General features: G+C 52.1%; 1 protein-coding gene across 2 annotated transcripts in view; it reads left to right on the top strand.

Annotated features, from left to right (window-relative positions):
- The window catches only part of RRP12 (ribosomal RNA processing 12 homolog), a 30215-nt gene continuing 8700 nt past the window's right edge, over window positions 1-21515 (top strand). Inside the window, exons 1-25 of one of the 2 annotated variants that reach the window (XM_047825893.1) lie at window positions 1-228; window positions 788-1017; window positions 3033-3116; window positions 4309-4385; window positions 5102-5207; window positions 5428-5544; window positions 6700-6838; window positions 6933-7060; window positions 7940-8038; window positions 8690-8781; window positions 10447-10558; window positions 10799-10896; window positions 12353-12467; window positions 14667-14809; window positions 15046-15167; window positions 16056-16120; window positions 16210-16372; window positions 16819-16973; window positions 17237-17304; window positions 17852-17945; window positions 18531-18689; window positions 18823-18903; window positions 19121-19226; window positions 19418-19525; window positions 20028-20185. In XM_047825893.1, coding sequence (XP_047681849.1) covers window positions 90-228; window positions 788-1017; window positions 3033-3116; window positions 4309-4385; window positions 5102-5207; window positions 5428-5544; window positions 6700-6838; window positions 6933-7060; window positions 7940-8038; window positions 8690-8781; window positions 10447-10558; window positions 10799-10896; window positions 12353-12467; window positions 14667-14809; window positions 15046-15167; window positions 16056-16120; window positions 16210-16372; window positions 16819-16973; window positions 17237-17304; window positions 17852-17945; window positions 18531-18689; window positions 18823-18903; window positions 19121-19226; window positions 19418-19525; window positions 20028-20185 — 2958 coding nt within the window. In that variant the 5' untranslated portion in view covers window positions 1-89. The remainder of the gene's footprint in view (window positions 229-787; window positions 1018-3032; window positions 3117-4308; window positions 4386-5101; window positions 5208-5427; window positions 5545-6699; window positions 6839-6932; window positions 7061-7939; window positions 8039-8689; window positions 8782-10446; window positions 10559-10798; window positions 10897-12352; window positions 12468-14666; window positions 14810-15045; window positions 15168-16055; window positions 16121-16209; window positions 16373-16818; window positions 16974-17236; window positions 17305-17851; window positions 17946-18530; window positions 18690-18822; window positions 18904-19120; window positions 19227-19417; window positions 19526-20027; window positions 20186-21515) is intronic. The other variant, XM_047825894.1, reaches the window with a different exon arrangement.

Below are 21515 nucleotides of genomic sequence, written 5' to 3'. Positions count from 1 at the left end.
TGAAGCCGTCTACGGGTCCACGTGGGTCCTGCGCGTGTTTCCACGGTCCCGGTAGCCGGTGCTTTAATCCCGGTCCGGGTTTAGAAGACATGGGTCGTTCTGGGAAGTTGCCTTCCGGTGTCTCGGCCAAGTTGAAACGCTGGAAGAAAGGCCATAGTAGCGACAGCAACCCTGCCATCTGCCGCCACCGCCAGGCCGCCCGTAGCCGCTTCTTCAGCCGGCCCTCAGGTAGCGGGGTCGGGACCCCGGCGCGCTGGCGACGGGATTTTAGCGGGCCTGGGTCTGATGGTCTGGGCCTCTCAGGAGGCTCCGGGGTCCAGGCATTGAACCTTTCTTCTCCTAGAACGTCGGATGTGTAGCCTGAAGTAAAGGCCCACTCTCCCCATTAGACAGATGCGGAAACTGAGTCTTTCATAGGGAAATGACTAGCTCAGAGTTCCACGGGTGTCAAAAGTTGGGACTCGGCTATAATTAGAGTGTCTCTTTACAAAGTGCTTTCACAAGTGCATTTACTTCCCAAGCCCCTGCGTGTTGTCCCCCACCCCGGTCGACTCCCATCGGCATATTATAACGTCGGGACGCGGGAGCAGAAACTTACCTGAAGGGTTCCGTATCTGGGTTTGCTAAGTTACGGGCTTATGGCGGGCTGATGAGGCAGGCCCATGTTCAGAATGAAGTCTCTCGAGTTGGGGGCCTGGACTCTGCTAGTTTTTGTCGTATGGGTGGATCCTAGCCAAAAGGAGGTTCGGCTAGAAGTGGGGGCCTCACCCGTGCCTCCGGTTTTCAGGAAAAAGCGACCTGACAGTTGATGCGGTGAAGTTGCATAATGAGCTGCAGTCAGGGTCCCTGCGTCTGGGCAAAAGCGAAGCCCCTGAGACGGCCATGGAAGAAGAGGTGGCCCCCGCTCTCACGGAGAAGTCCTCGGCCACCTTCCTGAGCGGCCTCTCCGACTGCACAAATGTCACCTTCAGCAAAGTGCAACGCTTCTGGGAGTCCAACTCGGCTGCCCACAAGGAGGTAGGGGGGAGGGTTCAGGAGAACTCGGGATGGTGAGGAGGAGTCAGACTCAGTCTCTTTATTTTCTTCCAGTGCTGGCTGGCTGCTGCCGGTGACAGCTGGTATTTTGGCATGATGCGTCATCTCTCCTGCCCTGTGTGTTCCCTACTTACTAGCTCTCCTAGGGCAGGTTCCACTTTCTGCTTTTGTCCGACAACATCTCCCCTACTTAAGTGTAAAGTCCTTCAGGGTAGAAATATATTCCAAATACTTATCTTGTCAACTATACCTAACACAGGACTTTTTACATGGAATAGTTTCACGAAACATTTGTTGAGTAAATTAATGCTGAATAACAATGGATAGGAAATGTTTTATCTAACAAGAGTTACATTTTATTTGTCGTTTTTAGTTAATACTTTTAAATGATACATATTTATATTCACTTTAAATTGAAAGATGTCAAAATTATAAATGGTACCAAAGTGAAGTGAGTAGAATAAAATGTGAAAGTTGTTCTCCCCACTTAATTCCTTCGTGGTAGTTACTGTTGATAGTCATCATGTATCTACCTGGCCCAGCACTGTCCAACAACACTTAATTGTAAATTTTTTAGTAGCCACGTTAGAAAGTAAAAAGAAGCAAATGAAATTAACCTTAATAATACAGTTAATATATGTAAAGTATTATCATTTCACCATATAATCAATATAAAATGAGATGATTTGGGGTCCTGGGTAGCTCAGTCAGTTAAGCTCCTGACTCTTGATTTTGGCTCGGGTCATGCTTCTGTGGTTTGAACCGCGCATCGAACTTGGGGTTCTCTCTCTCTCCCCCGCCCTCCCCCCTCCCCCCGACGCCCCTTCACTGCTCACACACACACACACCTCTCTCTTAAAAATAAATAAACATTAAACAAGATAGAATAAAATGAGATGATTTGCATTATTTTTATCATATTAAGTCTTCAAAATCTAGAGTATATATTACCCTTACATCTCCATTTGGATGCTAAACCTTCTTTGGAAGTACTTGATTTGGGCCTAACATTTACAATCACAAAAGTAGGTTCATATTTCCAAGTTCTAAATGTATACTTTCTTAAAACTTATAGACGCAAAAGTAGATCCATGTATCTAAGTTGTTTTAAATCTGTGTTTTCCAATAACTAAAATATTTATTTTGAAATTTAATTTATTAAAATATTAAGATTAAAGATTCAGTTCTTCAGTCACACTAGCCATGTTTCAAGTGCTCAGTAGCCTCTTGTGAACATTACTGTCCTAGACTTTTTTGTATATTTTTTACCCACATTTTGTTAGGTTTACAGATCATATTTTATTTTTATTGTTATTTTTTGAAGGCTTTATTTATTTTTGAGAGAGAGAGAGAGTGAGTAAGCACACAAGTCGGGGAGGTGGAGAGGGAGAGGGGGATAGAGGATCGGAAGCAGGCTCCGCACTGACAGCAGAGAGCCTGATGCGGGGCTCGAACTCACGAACCGCAAGATCATGACCTGAGCTGAAGTCGAATGCTCAACCAGCTGAGCCACCCAGGTGCCCCTGCCCCCTGATTATACTTTATATGCCGTGTTCTGCAGTTTTTTCCCCACTGAACAGTATTTCTAAATTAATGTAGTGTTTTCCTCACTCTTTTCAGTAGTTGTGTAGTATTTGAGTGTATCATTATTTACCATGTAGTGATAGTACTTTATTAACCCTCTGTTGATGGCCGCTGTATCGTTCTAGTTGGTTGCTGCAGTGAACACGCTTGTACATAAACATTTGCAATTTTCTGCAGGTGTTCCTGTAAGAGACCCGAGTCCTAGAGGTGGAATTTTGGCAAACATGTCTGAGTCTGCCTGTTTGCTAGGCCTCATGGTGTGTACCCCTGGCTCTGATTGCAGCTCCTCTTGTCTTGTCTACCTGTAGGCTTTGTCAGGAGAACAGTTTGTGAGGGAGCAAGGAAAAGAGGCCAGTCCCAGGACAGGCTTAGATCTAAATAGATGTCATAAGTGCCTTCTCCCTCCCGTGCAGATCTGTGCTGTTCTGGCCGCTGTCACTGAGGTGATTCGCTCCCAGGGAGGGAAGGAGACAGAGACTGAGTACTTTGCTGCACTGGTGAGTGGGTGTGACTTGGGAATGGGTGTTCACAACAACAGGTGACTCGAGCCGTAGGGAGAAGAAGGGTGCTCCTGGTGTGTGGATATAGAGCAGGACATCCTTGAATAGGGGAAAGTGCTTCAGGAGCATCTGGCTGGCTCAGCCAGAAGAGCATGCGACTCTTGATCTCGGGTCGTGAGTTTCAGCCCTATGTTGGACTGAGAGATTAACCAAACAAACAAAAAACAAATAACAAAAAAAAAAAAACCACATCAAAAGTGCTGTCATTCTCAGGCGGTTTGATAAGGCTGATGCTATTTGCTACACTGTCATTCTAGAACAAGAATCCACTACTCTGGTGGTGGTTGTTGGTGAAGTGTGGCCAGGGGTGGGGCAGGGTTAGGGGGCCAAGACCTTTTTGTGGGGCTAGGCTATCAAAATTATTTCTATACTAATACTAGAACATGATTTGCCTTTTCATCTCATTCTTTCATGAGTGTAATGTGGAGTTTTCTGGAAGTTACAGCCTGCCTGATGATATTATTCTGACAGCTAATTGTGCTTGCGTATGCTTGTATTTTAAAATGTTCTGACTTTTAATTTTTAATATGGTAAGTATCAGTAATATAACCTATGTAAACAAAACCTCTTTGGGGAATTCTCCAAAAATGTTAAGGGTGTAAAAGTTTGAGAACCACTGCTGGAATAGGAGTTGGCAGACTACGGCCCATGGGAATAACCTGAGCCATGGCCTGTTTCTGTACAGCCTTAGAGCTAAGAATGGTTTTTACATTTTTAAAGGATTGCTCAAATACAGAAGAATATACAACAGAGACCATATATGGCCTGCAAAGCCTAAAGTGTTTATTACCTGGCCCTTTACAGAAAAAGCCTTCCAGCCCCTGCTCTAGAGTAATGAAATAAATTAGATAGCAATGTATGGTTTCTATCATGTGCCAGGCATGTTGTGATTTACTTATATTAATTCGGTGAAACCTCACAACTTACTATCTCTATTTTACAAATAAGGGTCCTGAATCACAGAAAGGTTCAATTGCTAGCCTAAATCACACACTGGCAAAGCTGGGATTTGAACCTCTGACACCAGTGTTCTTGGTCAGAACCATTCTGCTGGGCATACGGTGTCCTCAGCACCCCATTTGCCCCAGCTTACACATTTCCCATTCATCCCCTGTGGTCTGGCCCTCAGATGACAACAATGGAGGCAGTGGAGTCCCCTGAGTCTCTGGCTGCTGTTGCTTACCTGCTGAACCTTGTCCTGAAGCGGTGAGTTCTGGCTCTGGTTTGAATCCCAAGTCGCTTACGGAGAAAGGAGTGCAGGCAGGAGGAACAGGATGAGGGAATTGTTAAAAAGAACAAGAGGGGTGCCTGGGGGGCTCAGCATCTGACTCTTGATTTTGGTTCATGGGATCGAGCCTCACATCGGGCTCTGTGCTAGGCCATGGAGCCTGCTTAAGATTCTCTCTCCCTCTCTCTCTGTTCCTCTCCTGCTTGTGCCCATGGGCATGCGCGCACGTGCTCTCTCTCTCTCTCTCTCTCTTTCAGCAAAAAAAAAAGACCAGGACCTTAAGTATCAGGTGGCATTCTGATGAGGCTCCCAGGGTGGCTCGGGATGTTGTACACAGAGTGTGAGCGCTGGTGCCTGGGAAGGGGGTGGCCCTGCTCAGTGAGTGGGGCCGGAGGCACGGGCTGGGATGTTGGCACCAGGATACCTGGAGGCTTGCAGTTAGGGGAGGAGGTGAGGAGAGGATTGAGGTGAGCTAGTAAGGGCCCACCTTGTGGGTAGAGAGAATGGGTAGTGAAGAAGGTGCGGAGGGGCGGAGTTCAGGTGCCATGGAAAGCACACTGAACTGCTCACTTGCTGAATTATTGGGCCGGCACTGCCTCCTGTCTAGCTTCCTCCTTCAGACCCGGGCTGGGCCTGCACCAGCTGCTTTAGGAGGCCCCTTGGGGTTCCGACCGTTTCTCTTCTCTCCCCACAGTGTGCCCAGCCCCGTGCTCATTAAGAAGTTTTCTGATACCTCCAAAGCCTTCATGAACATCATGTCAGCTCAGGCCAGCACTGGCTCCACCTCTGCCCTCCGATGGGTTAGTGTCTGGGTCTGTTTCCCCTCTGCCATCTTCCAGAGCCCCACGGGTTTGGCTGAAGCTTGGATACTCCCTGGGTGGGGCGGCAGGGGGAGGATATAGGCACTATGTGGACCTCAGATGGATCCCCGTGCAGTTTTCTGGAATTGATGAAAACCTGGGCTCTTTCCCCACCTGGCTGAAGCGGGTGAAGCTGACAGACTCTGACTCTCCTTTCAAGGTCCTCTCCTGCCTGGCCACCCTTCTGAGGAAGCAGGACCTGGAGGCCTGGAGCTACCCTGTGACCCTGCAGGTGTACCATGGGCTGCTGAGCTTCACAGTGCACTCTAAGCCCAAGGTGAGGCTGCTGGGCCCCCAGAACATGGGAGGGGGGGCGGTGGCCACTCTGGTAACTGCGCTGGGGCTGGTCTGTCTGAATGGGATTGGGGAGGTTGCCCTGAGGACCGGTTTCTTGCCTGGATGTTCTACTTTTTGCCTCTGACGCCTTACTTGCTTAGCTCTAGAACGTGAGGGGCAGTTCCTTGTCCTACAGGAGGGATGCTCAGTGTCCGGCCCTCCTGAGTCTCTGCTGCCTCATTGGTCAGTGACCAGTTTAGCTGCAGTGGCAGGAAGGGGCAGAGTGGGGCTTTGGAGTCCCACAACCTCAGTTGGACACTGGATTTACTACTTGTGCTGTGGTCTTGGGCAAGTTACTTAACCCGTCCCAGCCTCGGTTTCCCAGCTGTAGAGTAGGGATAGTAATACCATCCTTGCTGCAAGGGCGTGTGGAGACTCCAGTGTCCCTCTCAGGCTGGCGCAGTTCCTGGCTTATAGCAGGCACTCAGTGAATGGTGGTCAGCCACTCCGTTTCCTCCTGAAATTTAGGGCAGGGAGTACATAATAGTAGCAACAGTCTGTGATCACTCAGTGCTCAGCACACCATCCCAGGTAGGCTAACGCCTCTTTCCCTGTGTGTACGTGGTGCTCTTTCCCTCACTTTCCTCAGGTCTCTGCTGAAATGTCACTTCACTGCAGTGACGCTTTCCTGACCCCTCTATAAAAAGTAACAACCCTTGCTATGTGGTCTGCAAAGTACTTTTACCTTCTGGTGTGTGTTTGTTTTCTGTCTCCCAAGTACAGTGTGAGTCGTTTGTTCCGGTCACAGCCAGACTGCCAGCTCCGAGCACAGTGCCTGGCTTGATGCACACTTGGTATTGCCGGGTGACTGGCTGAGTAAGCGAATCCCTGTAGCAAAGATGAGAACACTGCAGCTCAGAGATGAAGCGTTTGGCTTGCTCAAGGCCGTTTGCTGAGTTAGTGGGAGAGCAGGGATTGGAGCCGAGGTTTGTCTCATTCCCCAGCTCAGTAGTCTGCGCACAGGAAGGCCTGGGCATAGCATCGGCCATGTAGGAGGCATGCCATCAATGCTTGTCGGTTGGTTGTGACAAGCACCGAAGCTGCTGGTTGAGTGCTGACCCGGCCCCAGCCCCAGCCCCTTTTCCTTGCCCCTCAGATCCGGAAAGCTGCCCAGCATGGAGTGTGCTCGATCCTCAAGGGTAGCGAGTTCATGTTTGGTGAAAAAGCCCCTGCCCATCATCCTGCTGCCATTTCCACCGCCAAGTTCTGCGTCCAGGAGATTGAGAAGTCTGGAGGTGGGAACCAGGTTGACAGCAGGGTGGATGGGGGTGGAGGACGGGGCTCGCCGTGGAGAGTGGGCTGGAGGCTCAGCCCCCTCTTGTGTGCCAGGCTCCAAGGAGGCCACCACCACGCTGCACCTGCTGACGCTGCTGAGGGACCTGCTCCCCTGCTTCCCAGAAGGCCTGGTGAAGAGCTGCAGCGAGACTCTCCTCAGGGTCATGACCTTGAGCCATGTGGTGAGCTCAGCCCAGGAGCCAGAGGAGCATGCCGGGGTGGGGGGCTTAGCTTCAGACCTGGGCCCCTGGTGCTGATGCTTGGGAACTTGCTGCTCAGGCCAGAAGCAGGGCCTAGGGTCTCCCCATCCCAACCCTGCTCTTACCTACAACCGAGGACCCCAGCCATCGCTGGTGTCGGATAGACCAGGCTCTCTTCATGGTCCTGGTCCCGTTGGGAGCTGGCCTCAGGGAGCAGGTCAGGGGAAGGGAGAGCTGTGGTAAGGCTGGTACGGCGCCAGCCCTCTCCCGGCTTGAGCTCTGTTTCAGTCACAATCGCGGTTCTTTTTTCTTTCTTTTGCTTATTTACTAACAGATCCGTAAAGTGGCTTTAAAGATGCAGAAAACGATTCTCTGCATTTCTGTCATGCTGGCAGAATTCTGTTAATCTTTACGTATCCTCTTGTAGCATTTGTTCGCATGTGTGTTTTAAAGTTTGCGTCACATAAATCACACGATCATTGTTTAAAAGGAAAAACTCATTCAGAACAACTTGCTGTGTATCCTTTCAGACTTTTTTTTTTGGATAAACCAACACAGATAAAAACATGAAAATACAGTCATAAATTATAGCGTGTACACCACTTATAGTCTGCTTTTGTAGCCTATTATGTTAAAAATATTTTATGTTTCTCTGTTAACTTTGTTTAAATTATTTCAAAATTTTCAGTGGTTGCCACGCCTTCCCGAAGTGACAGTCCTCTGAGTGTGCAGGTGTGGGGGGCATGCTCGAGGTCAGGGCCCTGGGTCTCCCTCCAGCCCAGCTTCTAGAGTAGGAGGTTGAGGAGCCCAGGGCAGCCATGGGCTTTGCGGTTCCCCACTAAGCCTACCTGTCCTCTCCAGCTGGTGACAGCCTGTGCCATGCAGGCCTTTCATAGCCTCTTCCACGCCAAGCCCGGCCTGGGCACCCTGTCAGCAGAGCTCAACGCCCAGATCATCACGGTGAGGCCTGATGGTGGAGGGGCATTGCAATGCTGGGGCGTGGGGAATGGGGGTGATGTTACTTGTCTACAGAGTGAGGTTGAGTGGGCTGGATGGGCTGCCCCAGAGGAGGAGGCCAGTAGATGAGCAGACAGGAGGCAGGCATCCAGGAGACTGGCCACCAAAGCCACATCAGTGTCCACAGGAGCTGTGGGCCCTGACTCTTCACTTACTTTATAAACTATTTCAGTATTGTGTCGTGGTATAACCCACACCTTGAACAGAAGCTCTCGAACTTAGGGATCCCTGTATGGATTTGAGGAAGGAGGGCATAAACACCCCCCAAATTATTTGCAAAATGTGCATTATTTGCCCATGCACTTTTCCAGAGAAGGGCTCTGGGGCTTTTGTGAGATCCATAAGGTTGTGTGACTCAAGTTTTACTCAACTGCTTCTAGAGACTTTGATCTCATAGGAGCAGAACTGGAAGGGCTTCATGGAGTCCAGAAAGGCAGGACCTGGGAAAGCTAAGGGGGCTGTGAGTTCTAGGGCCACGTGTGCAGGCCTGTCACTGGGACGTGCTAGTGTGTGGGGATGGGAAGGGGTCATTGTCATTAGGCTGCTGTTAACACACTTGCTCAGTCATCTGCTTATTCCCCGTCCCATCTCTAGGCCTTATATGACTATGTTCCCAGCGAGAATGACTTACAACCCTTGCTGGCCTGGCTTACGGTCATGGAAAAAGCCCACATCAACCTGGTCAGGTAGGGGTGTGGTGGGGGGGTGTCCTAGGACCTCCAGCTAGGCTACCTGCTCTGCAGTACAGATGGGAGGGACATGAGCCAGGAGCTGGAGAGGGATGGCGGCATCTCCTTGTTGAGTGTGCTACAGACCAGCTCTTGTGGTTGCGAGGCACAGGGCAGGATGGTGTGGCCTGTGTCAGCTAGAGCCAGTGCTTTCCTCCCCGAGCAGTTATGAGCGAGCTCTGAGGGGCAACAAGATGGCTGAGAGCACCACACTAGGGTGCCAGGAGCGCCCGAGTTGCATCTTGGTTCTTGTCAGCCCCTGAGTCCTGTGTAGCTGGTTTCCTTCTCACACGATCTTGTCCACTTTCTGTGGCTTCACCCCTGTCCCCACCTGGGTTAATGGTCCCCTCCTCTGGGGTTCATGGTCCTGCAGACCCAGTTTCTGCTGTGTGTCTGTTATGATATATTTGAGCTTGGCCACTTCATAGTAGCTACTCGACACGCCACTGTTCCAGAATAAGGAGAGAAAATAAGTGTATCAGTTGGTGACTTGCGTTTTACCTGGAACAAGGGTCTCTGAGTCCTGGTGGAGTGTCTCCACCATGCTATGTCTGTCCCCTGTCCACTGAGGGGTTCCCATCTCCCGCTCTCTCTCAGGCACCGTGCTGAGTGCTTGGCATCCTTGCTTCCTGTCACCCATCACAGCCACCCTGGGAGGAAGGGCTTAGCCTGTCTCATGAGGCTGACCCAGAAGCACTGTGAGGTAGCTAGTCACGCCGCTCCTGAGGAGCAAAGGCAGGTCTCCAGCCCACGTCCTTTTCCCACACCATCCACCTTTTACCTGGAAATTCTGGAAAGTAGCAAAATAGCCTTACAGTCCACTTCTCTGTATTAATCTTACCAGGAGGCCTCCCACAGTTGTGCCACGATATACTTCCCAGGCTATTTGTTACAATGCTATAGGTAATGACAACCCTAGAAACTAAGAAATAACCAAAATGTGCCCCCAGAGGGGACTGTTCACTATACAGTGAAATACTATGCAGCCGTTAGAAATTACCAAAGTAGATACGCGCATACTGACATAGAAAGACCCCTAAGACACATCAAGAACAGCGTGGATGGTAGGACTCTGCACACTCTGGAGCAAGACTTAGCAGGATATGAATCCTGATGCCCCTCTCTCACTAGCGGAGTGGCCTTGGGCAAGTTACTTGACTTTTCTGTGCCTTAGTTTCCTTACTTATAAAACGGGAATGGTAATGAGAATTAATCTCAGTGGTTGCAAAGATTAAGTGAACGAATGTGTGTTATATCAGCGCTTGGCATATGAAAAGTGGTAGGTAGATGTTAGCACGTGTCATTACTTTATATGTTTGTATACGTATAACAACTTCTGGAAGAGTATTTGAGAAACCTAACCTTGATATTCCTCTGGGAAGTGCATCTGAAGGTCAGTCCAAAAGAAAGTTGTGATAATGGAAGCATGCTTTTTATTTTATACTCTGAAGACCTATTTGAGTTTTTCACCACATGCGGCTATTACTTGAATGACAGCACTTTTTAAAATTGCCCACTAAAAGGACCCTGTAGAACCCTGCAGATCAGTGACTGTCACTGGACCTGGGCTTCTTGGCCTTGAGGCCCAGGGCCAGGCTCCACAGAAGCCTTTTGTGTTGACAGACTGCAGCGGGACCTGGGGCTGGGCCACCTCCCTCGCTTTTTTGGAACTGCGACCACCTGCCTCCTCTCCCCACACTCACAGGTGGTGACGGCTGCCTCTCACAGCCTTCAGGTACCCCCAGCCCCAGCTTTAGTGGGGGAAGCAGGGAGTGCAGAAGATTCTGCTGGCTGCCCTGTCTCTCCCAGAGCTCACCCTAGACCTCCAGCTGCATCCTGGAGGGGAGGTTCTCGGCAGGGGGTGGGGGGGGGTGGGCAGGATATCGGCCTAGAAGTGTCCAAAAGCAGTCACCTGGGAGGGCTCAGGGGCACTGGAGGCTGCTTTGGGTCAAACAGGTGTGGCCTCTTTTTGCAGGAGATCCTGAAGGAATGTGTCGCTCCCCACATGGCCAGCATTGGCTCTGTGACTTCTTCGGCCTCAGGCCCTGCCCAGTATGTTGCCAAGATGTTCAGGTGAGAACGTAGCATCCGCGTTAGGAGGGAATAAGGTGTTCCTTGTAGAAAGTTCTGTGTAATGACAGGTGTTCCACTTGTCACTTGCTGTGGGCATGCGTGTAGTGCCAGAGCGGCTGCTGTGGATTCGAGCCCTGGCCACGTTCTAGGGACCGTGATGTGGTGCTCATGAGTGTGGACTCTGGGCCAGTCATACAGGGCAATGTGTAGACACCTCAGGATCCTCCGTGTCTAGATACCTCAGGATCCTCATCAAAGCTTACGAATGGAGGTGAGGATTAAATGAGGGAGTGTGTGGAAAGTTCTCGGAACTGTATCTGGCACATAGTTAAGCGCTCAGTTAATAAAAACTACCGGTAGTCCCTGTGGTACTGGGAGATCTGTACTGACCCTCAGTTTACAGGTGGGCCAGCTGAGGTCACCCAACTAGGCAGTGGCAGCCTGACAGAGCCCACTCTTATTCACACGCCCTGCTGCCCTCCACACCTGCGAGAGGAGCCATTCAGAGACATGGCCACTGACTGTCCTCACCCTCCCTGTGGGCAGTGAGGAGCCTCGGAGCACCACGTGGTCCTGGGAAAGCGGCTAGAGTCCTGGGTGTCTCCTCTGAGTCTGTCTGCTCAGCTCTAGGGTGTGATGCTTTGGGTCGTGCTACCTGTGAGGAAATAGGCCTGTTGCCTGTGATGAGGTTCCAGGAAAACCCAGAAATAGAACCACCCCAACCTCTAGCTCACCCATCATCCCCCCCCACCCCCCAAAAGGCCATTCTTTCCTAAAATCTCCAGGACCCTAGACTGGGAGATAGAGCCAGCCTGGTGCAGCTCTCCCTGGTGTGCCCAGACCATCTGTTCCTCCCCTAGCATCCCACCTTGGGTCAGACTGGGAAAGCATGAAACGGTGACGGAGCATGGGCTTTGGAGGCCCAGTATGGCCACTGGCAGAGTAACCCTGGAAGCTTATTTCATCTCTCTGAGCCTCAGTTTCCCCACATGAAGATGGAAGAACTAATGTACCTCACAGAGTTTCTTTTTTTTTTTTTTTTTTAATTTTTTTTAATGTTTATTTCTGAGACAGAGACAGAGCATGAGTGGGGGAGGGGCAGAGAGAGAGGGGGACACAGAATCCGAAGCAGGCTCCAGGCTCTGAGTGGTCAGCACAGAGCCTGATGCGGGGCTCGAACTCACAAACTGCGAGATCATGACCTGAGCCGAAGCCGGATGCTCAACCGACTGAGCCACCCAGGCGCCCCTCAGAGTTTCTTTAAGCAATAGGATTACATGAATGAAACTCAACACGGGGATTGCTTCATAGATGCTAGTTTTCCCCCTTGGCCTTTCCTGGAGCTCCACCCTTACTAGCCAGCCGGTGGTCTGTAGCCCCTGGTGTCAGCCATTGACTTCTTGGTTGGGGCCCAAGTGAGCACAGACTTGGCCCTGACTGCCTGCTCCCTTGGCAGGGCAGTGGAGGAAGGCCTGACGTACAAATTCCACGCAGCATGGAGCTCTGTCTTGCAGCTGCTGTGTGTCTTCTTCCAGGCGTGTGGGAGGCAGGCCCATCCTGTGATGAAGAAGGTGAGCTGGGGAGCCGCTGGGGCCAGGACACGAGGTGGTGACTGGGCTGTCGGACTGTGGGCTCCCAGAGAGGTCCTGTGTCTAGCACCTCTGCACTTTACCCCACTTTACACTCCCGATGGCGCCCACAGCAGGTGCCTAGTACTGTGTCTTCAGGAAGGTGACCGAGTCAACATGGGGGAAACAGAGGGGTAGGACCTCCCCCAGCCTCCTGTCAGGAGCTGCTCACTAGTGCTGGTTTGAGTGGATGGCTTTGAGGAGGGAACCAGTATGACTCTCTCACCCCTACCCACTATCTTTTTGTTTTTAATTCTCTAAATTTTCTATTACAAGGATTATAGTGTTTTAAGCAGCCTTAGGTCCCAGAGAGGTTATTACAGCTCAGAGTAAACCACTTAAGGATAAGGGATTCCCCCAGGGATCCTCTCCAGCTCCAGGAGAGGGTAGGGGCCTCAGGTCAGGCCCCAGGCTCCTTAGCAGCAGCTCCCGGCCTCACGGGGCCTGCACCGACTCCCACCATTGCTGGTTGGAAGAAAGGAGCCACCCTGGGATGGCAGGGGCTTCCTCAAGAAGCCTGGCTCCTGATAGATCAGGTTGGCAAACATGACTTCCTACAAGTGAGGCCCTGGGAGGCTCTGGGGGGCCAGAGGGCACAGCTCTGTCTTGAAGGGCAACCACCCCTCAGCGTCTGCTAATTTGCTAATTGTCACATGTAGGTCTGCCTTTTTGCCTTTGCCAGAGTTTCCATTTTTCTTTCTTTTTTATTCTTTTAAAAAAAATTTTTAATGTTTATTTTATTTATTTTTAATTTCTTTTAATGTTTATTTTAGACAGAGAGAGAGACAGAGTACGAGCAGGGTAGAGGCAGAGAGAGAGGGAGACACAGAGTCTGAAGCAGGTTCCAGTCTCCGAGCTGTCTGCACAGAGCCTGACGCAGGGCTTGAACTCATGAACCATGAGATTGTGACCTGAGCTAAAGTCGGACGCTTAACCAACTGAGCCACCCAGGCACCCCTATTTTATTTTATTTTTTGAGAGAAAGAAAGAGAGAGAGAGAGAGAGAGACAGAGCATGAGTGGGGTAGAGCAGAGAGAGAAGGAGACACAGAATCTGAAGTAGGCTCCAGGCTCTGAGCTGACAGCAGAGCCTCACGTGGAGCTCGAACCCACGGACCATGACATCATGACCTGAGCTGAAGTCAGACACTTAACCAACTGAGCCACCCAGGCGCCCCCCACCCCCACTTAAAAAAAATTTTTTTTAATGTTTACCATTTTTCAAGATAAATTGGAAATCTACATTTGTACATGAAATCTGATTTTTATATGTTACTAACAAATACAGAATTTTTTTTTTTTTAATTTTTTTTTTTTCAACGTTTTTATTTATTTTTGGGACAGAGAGAGACAGAGCATGAACGGGGGAGGGGCAGAGAGAGAGGGAGACACAGAATCAGAAACAGGCTCCAGGCTCCGAGCCATCAGCCCAGAGCCTGACGCGGGGCTCGAACTCCCAGACCGCGAGATCGTGACCTGGCTGAAGTCGGACGCTTAACCGACTGCGCCACCCAGGCGCCCCAAGAATTTTTTTTTTTTTGAAAGAGCATGTGCAAGCAGGGGAATGGCAGAGAGAGAGAGAGAGAGAGAGAGAGAGAGAGAATCCCAAGCAGGCCCCAAACTGTCAGTGTAGAGCCTGATGCAGAGCTCAGACTCATGAACTGTGAGATCCTGACCTGAGCTGAAACCAAGAGTCAGACACTTAACCAACTGAGCCACCCAGGCACCCCAGAATTTTTTTTTTTTTTTTTTTAATTTTAGAGAGAGAGCCAGTGAGGGAGAGGAGCAGGGGGCGAGACAGAGAGTCTTAAGCACCTCTGTGCTCAGTTCAGAGCACAACATGGGGCTCGATACCACGAACCTGGGATCATGACCTGAGCTGAAATTAAGAGCCGGATGCTTAACTAACGGAGCCACCCAGGCGCCCCAAGAATACAGAATAGTTTAAAATCTTGGGGTTTGGGGAGAGGTCAGACTTCTCAACAGGTTAAATTTGGTTGTTGGTTTGTGATCTCTGACCTAGAGCTTAACCTGGGCCCATGCTCCCGACCTCATCCTCTTAGAGACTTTGGCCCAGACTGAACTATGGGTGCCTGTTCTGTGAGCATGCCTTGATGTATATTCTCTCGTCTTTTGGCTCCAGTGCCTCCAGTCCCTGTGTGACCTGCGCCTCTCCCCCCACTTCCCTCACACGGCAGCTCTGGATCAGGCAGTGGGGGCTGCAGTGGCCAGCATGGGACCCGAGGTGGTTTTAGAGGCTGTGCCTTTGGAAATTGATGGCTCTGAGTAAGTGTGATCCTGTCTGGCTTTCTACGGGGCCCTGGGGTATTCAACCAGCTCATTCTTCTCCAGCAGGGTATTCACTCTCAGGGGTCAAGTCTGTGTGTATCACTTGGGGGTCAGCCAGAGAGGCCACGGCAGGGCTTGGGCTGCTCCTTGGCTCAGCAGGTGACATGCTGCTGGGCATGCTGCCTTCTAGGATGTCACCTCCTCCTCACTGGCCCTTTTCTATGTCCTCCCAGAGAGAATCTAGATTTCCCGAGGAGCTGGCTGCTACCTGTCATCCGGGACCACGTCCAGGAAACACGACTTGGTTTCTTCACCACCTATTTCCTGCCCCTGGCTACCACCCTGAAGAGCAAAGGTATGGGCCCCACCTGAGTCCTAGAGCCTTGACTGGAAGGAGCCAGGAAGGGCTCCTTGTCCAGCACCCCCAGCCCTGGGACACTGGGCAGCATCCCTCTGCCAAGCAAGTGGCCAGCCAGTGCTTGAGGGCCTGCCTAAGGAGGCTGTCCCTCACTTTGCTTTGAGGCCTGGCCAGGTATGTTCCCTGTGGCAGGCTCACAATGGCTCCTTCTCTTGCTAAGGAAATAATTAGAGAAGTGCACGCCGATTTATATATATGCAGGGCTGTTCCTAGTAGAAATCTGACACAACGTATGTGTCCCTCAGCAGGTTTCTGGTGAATTTAGTCCCACTATGGGCCATGGCGCGGTCTTTGTGAGGAAAGGGAAACCTTGTGTGGGAACGGGCATGTTTAGTAGATGGTGAGTTGAAAGATTAGATTCAGATCTCAGCTTAGCCACGCTATGGCTGGGTGACTTTGGGCAAGTTGATTTAATTCTTCTGGGTTTGCTCCTCATGAGTAAAATCAGGGCGATAATTGCCACGTGCAGATTAAATAAAAAAGTCACATACATACCTATTCTACAGCCTACCGCTTAGAAACCTTGTCAAGGTAAACTGGGTTTCAGAACATATATATATATAATACAGTCCTGTTTATTATGCTTTTAAAAGCGTGTATGTGTTTAAAGAAATATAAAAAAGTCAGAAGAAGTGATGACTATCCCTGGGGGAGTAATATTATCAGGAGACATCCATTTCCTATTTTATGGTATTTCAATTTGTGGGGAGGGAGGAATCACCCAGATTCGTGTTTTCATTATTGGACTTTTGCTTTTGATAAAAATGAGGCCTGCTGGCGCAAAGGGTGCCCAAGGTCCCACTGTGTCCTTGTGTCACACTGCAGCAATGGACCTGGCCCAGGCAGGCAGGACGGTGGAGTCCAAGATCTATGATACGCTCCAGTGGCAGGTGAGGGATCAGCCAGGGGGATGAGGGTTGGATGGTGCAGGGGCCTGAGTTGCTGGGCGTCACTGCCCTTTACCATCCCCCCTCCCCAGATCTGGACCCTCTTGCCTGGGTTCTGCACAAGGCCTACGGACGTGGCCGCCTCCTTCAAAGGGCTGGCGCGGACATTGGGCACGGCCATCAGTGAGCGCCCAGACCTGAGGGTCACTGTGTGCCAGGCCCTGCGCACCCTCATCACCAAGGGCTGTGAGGGGGGTATGTATGGGCTCTGGGGTTTGGGGCTAGTAGGGGAATGGTTGCAATGGCCCAGGTCCCCTGGCCTCCTCTACCTCACTGCCTGAGCCATAGTGAATCCTCTGCAAGGACATGGGGCTTCTGCTGGGGACCCAAAGAGTTAGTAACACGCTGAAAGCTGTCCCTTTTCCCTCTACTGCCACTGTGCTGACATCTGCTGGGTGTTGTCCATTTGGTGTTAAGGGCTTTAGTGGGTCGCTGGCTCTTGGCTGATGCACAGGACAGAGGAGCCATGGAGGAACATAGAGCATGGTGGCACCTTTTGTCCTGGAGAAGCCCCAAATCTGTAGGGTCCAGGTCCTGTCATGGGTCCTCCAAAAGGATGCCTCTGGGCTGTAACCTCAGCAGCCCCTTTGGGGCAGGCTTGGCTCCTGCCACTTGCATGCAAACTTTGGTCCTCCTGTCAGAGGCTGACCGTGCGGAGGTGAGCCGTTTTGCCAAGAACTTTCTGCCAATCCTCTTCAACCTGTATGGGCAGCCTGTGGCAGCCGGAGACACCCCAGCCCCTCGCCGGGCCGTGTTGGAAACCGTGAAAATGTACCTCACCATTACAGACCCTCAGGTGAGCTGGTGGAGGAGAGGGAGGAGCTGTCGGGTGAGTGAGGGCTGGGATGGGGGTGGTGGAAGGGCCTCACCCACAGGGCTTGTTTGGGCCTCTGCCATCTGCGAGACAGGCCACCAGATACCAGCGGTGGCTGGGTCAAGGCTTCTGAGTGGAGGGGGGCAGGGTTGGAGAAGAGAAGAGAATGCAGTTCTGTGACCTGCTCCTGCTCTTTATTTCTCTCTTCACCCCCTCCCTCCTCTTCATCCCCTTGGGGGTGCCAGTTGGTGAACAGCTTCCTGGAAAAAGCCAGTGAGAAGGTGCTGGACTCTGCTAGCTCTGACTTCACCAGGTAAAATGCCCCACTTGAGTTGAGGCAGCCCAGGGAGCCAGAGGGTATGTCTAACAGAAGCCCTGTAGATTCTCTCTGGAATTATTTAGGAAAGTCTTGAGTTATTGAATGTCCCAGCTCTACCGTGAGACCTATCTGGCTCTTCCTGGAGGGGCAGTATAGCCTCCTAGGGAAGGATAAGGACCCTGGTGACACATTGCCCAGGTTCAAATCCCAGCTCCACTGCTTAGAAGCTAAGTGACCTTGGACAGGTTACTTACCTACTCCGTGCCCTCTGTGTCCTCATCTGTGAATTGACCATGATAATAGTACCTCCAACAGGGTTGCCGTGAGGACTGAAGACTTTAAGACACATAAAGCATCTGGTACCTTACGGGTGCTGATTCGGTGCGAGCTGTGGTGATTGCTCACGGGCTCCTTCAGGACCCCTTTTCGTCCTCACTCTGACTTCTCCCACCTCCTCTGCTCCCAGCAGGTGTAAGACACTGATAGTCTGTGCCCTTCTCCAGCCCTTCTAAACCCATCCTTCGTCTCTTGCCCTGAGCAGATTGTCTGTCTTGGACCTGGTTGTGGCCTTGGCTCCTCACGCGGAGGAAGCTGCCATCAGCAAGCTGTACTCTACCATCCGGCCCTACCTAGAGGTGAGACGTGCAGGCTGGAGTTGCACATGACCACACTTGGGGGAAGTGGGGGCTCTTTGGAAAGGCAGGACCTGTCTTCTTGTCTGGACCATACAGGCAGATACAGAAGTCCAGGGCAGGGCCACCTCAGCTCAGGAGAGGTGTCCTAGGGGGAATAACAGCTCCTTTGCAATAGCAAGGAGTTAGGGCAAGAAGGGGAGAAGAGAGCGCTGCAGCTGGAAAGGCGAGCGGGCACACAGGCCTTGGTACATTCTGGGCATTGCAAGTTCTCCCTGCTGGATGAGCATTACTTGAGGCCAGTGAGTGGAACGGATTGGAAGGCTGGGGTGGCTTCTGTCCTTGCAGCGTCCTCTGCCTGACCCATAGCCTCTCACCGTCCATGCTCAGCCGGCCCTCTCCTCAGACCTCTTGAGCTCCAGAGGTGGGCTCAGGTTCTGAATTTCCCCAGTGCTGGTCACAGTTAATGGTGGCTGCTCTGTGACTGTAGTTGCACAGTGGCGTGTATATGTGTGTGTGTGGATGGGGTGGGTCAGGACCCCCAACCTCCCTTGCTCACCCATCCCTGACCACCATACACCCTCCCAGAGCAAGGCCCATGGGATACAGAAGAAGGCCTACAGAGTGCTGGAGGAGGTGTGTGCGAGCCCCCAGGGCCCTGGGGCCCGCTTTGTGGAGAGCCACCTGGACGATCTGAAGAAGACCCTGCTGGACTCGCTGCGGAGCACTACCTCGCCTGCCAAGAGGGTGAGGCCTCCAGGGCAGCCATGCTCTGCCCACAGGACGATGGGTGACACCAGGAGAGGACCACCTTAGAGGGGCCTTTGGGGGCACAGGTGGGATTGAGGGGTCCTGACTTTTGTTCCCCCCTGCCCCGCAGCCCCGTTTAAAGTGCCTCATACATATCGTGAAGAAACTCTCAGCTGAGCATGAGGAGTTCATCGCTGCCCTTGTCCCGGAGGTGAGGAGTACAGGAGGGGTGTGTGTGTTTTGAGGAGTTCCTTGGAGTTGGTTTCTGAAGATCTGTCAGGATCAGGGGAAAACAGTACTGGGGTTGGGGTGGCCTCAGTTCTCCGCCTGTGAGCTTGGGTGCCCCCCTGCCCCTTTCTGCTTCAGGCCACCAACCAAGCCTATGGTGGCCGGCTCCAGAGCGCATGCTCAACGGGTTGTCTGGGCAGGTGATCCTGTGTACCAAGGAGGTGTCGGTGGGTGCTCGGAAGAATGCTTTTGCCCTGCTGGTGGAGATGGGCCATGCTTTCCTCCGGTTTGGCCCAAACAAAGAAGGTAAGGCGTGGATGACCCAGGGCCGGGATGGGTGCTTGGCTCACGGGCCTCTGGGAGGCACCCCTTCAAACCACTGGCTGTGGACCTGGGCAGGCTGCTCCTCTCTGGCCAGAATCCCTTCCCTGAGGGGCCCAGCGTGCAGCATGCAGAGTGCTCTGCCCGGATGTGATTATCCTTATCTCGCCTTCCAGAGGCCCTGCAACGCTACCTCGTCCTGGTGTACCCTGGCCTCGTGGGCGCTGTGACCATGGTCAGTTGCAGCATCCTGGCCCTGACCCACCTCCTGTTTGAGTTTAAAGGTGAATGCTGCTTCCTTGAAGGCCTGGGGAACCCTTGGGGTAGGAGGATGCCCAGAAGGTCAGGACAGGGTCACTACCAGAATGGGAGAGCTACCACCTTCCTTCCTCGGGGGAGGGAAGAAGAACCAAAAGCAAGCCTGGCTGCCTCTTGTCTCCTCCACTGCCCGTGTCATCTTCCCTGCCTACCTGCATGCCACTGTCAAGATGGATCGGAGGAGCTCGAGTCTCATGCCCAGGTGTCAGTCCTGGTTCCGCCTCTTATCAACCGTGCCAGACCTTGAGCAAGTTTATGAACCTTTTAGAACTTCCGTTTCTTATCTCTAAAGTGGGGGAGAAAAACTACCATCTCACAGGATGGCTATACTCTAGGGAGAGTGACTAGGATCGTGCTGGGCACACAGAAGTCCCACAGATGTTAGCTCCTCTGCATGTGACCGGCCGGGGGTGTTGCGTCTGGATGGGGTTTTGGGTGTCTCTGACGGTGGCCCTTTGGTGACCCCAGGTCTCATGGGAACCAACACAGTAGAGCAGCTGCTGGAGAATGTGTGCCTGCTCCTGGCTTCCCGTACCCGTGATGTGGTCAAATCGGCGCTGGGCTTCATCAAGGTGGCGGTAGTTGTCATGGATGTGGCACACCTGGCCAAGCATGTGCAGCTGGTGGTAAGTGGCCCCCTGGCCCCGGTGGGGGACAACATGGCCTCTGGCCTGCCAGCATGGACCCATGAGCACTGAGGCCAGCAGGTTCCAAACATTTGTCTAGCTGTACGCTGTCTTGTCTCACAGAAGGTCATGCAGGAGCTCTGGAAAGGACTAGTAGGGTAATGCCCACCCGGTGGGGGTGAGGAAGGTGCGTGGTGCCCAGGCTGTCTCTTGTGACCCCTCTTCCCTCCACAGAAGCAAGGGCTCTGCGGGGCAAGGGTCCGTGGGCAGGGCCACCCTTTGTTTTACAGATGGAGAAACAGGCCAGAGATTTCCCCAGGTCACAGTGTTGGTGAGAGTGGTCCTGGGACCAGAACCCAAAGCTCAGGACTGACCCTCGGGGCTCTCCCCCAGCAGGGCCACATCTTGCTTTCTTTTTCCTCTCTTGCATTTTGACCTTCTGGGCTTGAGGAAGTTCCTCTGGACACCCCTGCTGGGCTGCAGAAGGGCCTGAAGAGCTCTCAGCTGGGCACAGGGTGTGTCGCCTGCTGGGTCTGTCCTCCAGACTGCCCGCCACCTCCACTGTATCGGTTTTTCACTTCCAGCTGGGTTGGATCACATCAGACCTCTGGGTCCCTCTTGCCTTTTGTCTTCGTATCTGGGCTTGGGTCAAGGTACCTTGCCTGTGCCCTCCCCGGCCTGCAGCCCAGCTGGGGACCAAAGATCCAAAGATGAGAAGCGCTAGAGGAGTGGTCTGTCCTAGGGTTCCAAGAATTGATAAGAGCTTTCCTTCCCGTCCCTTCCCTTCCCTTCCCTTCCCTTCCCTTCCCTTCCCTTCCCTTTAATATTTATTTATTTTGGGGGAGAGAGAGAGAATCCCAACCAGGTTCTATGCTGTCAGGGCAGAGGCCAAAGAAGGGCTTGATCCCATGAACCACAAGACTATGACCTGAGCTGAAATCAAGAGTCAGAGGCTTGACCTTAGACCGAGCCTCCCAGACATCTTTATAAAGGCCTTTTAAAGGATCGATGGGGCCCTGCGCCGCCAGCCCCATCTAGAGACACTGCAGATAGTGAGATCTGCCACCCACACATGGGCCCCAGCCAGGCCCGATGAAGGTGTGAGAATAGTCCGGCCTGAGACCAATGCAGGGCTCAAGAGAAACCTGGTGGTGTTAGGACAAAGTATGGGCCATGGAATTAGATAGACCTGGACCTGGACCTGGGTCGACTGCTGCCTCTGGCCATGTAGCAGCCACTTAACTCTCTGTGCCTCAGTTTCTTCATCTGTAAGAAATGATGATAGTGTCTGCCTCATGGGGTTCTAAGGGTTAAGTGAGGTAATGCAGGT

The sequence above is a fragment of the Prionailurus viverrinus genome, chromosome D2 (assembly GCF_022837055.1).
Source record: "Prionailurus viverrinus isolate Anna chromosome D2, UM_Priviv_1.0, whole genome shotgun sequence".
NCBI lineage: Eukaryota > Metazoa > Chordata > Mammalia > Carnivora > Felidae > Prionailurus > Prionailurus viverrinus.
Note: the sequence above shows the minus strand (reverse complement) of the source record. Positions and strands in the feature narration are given on the sequence as shown.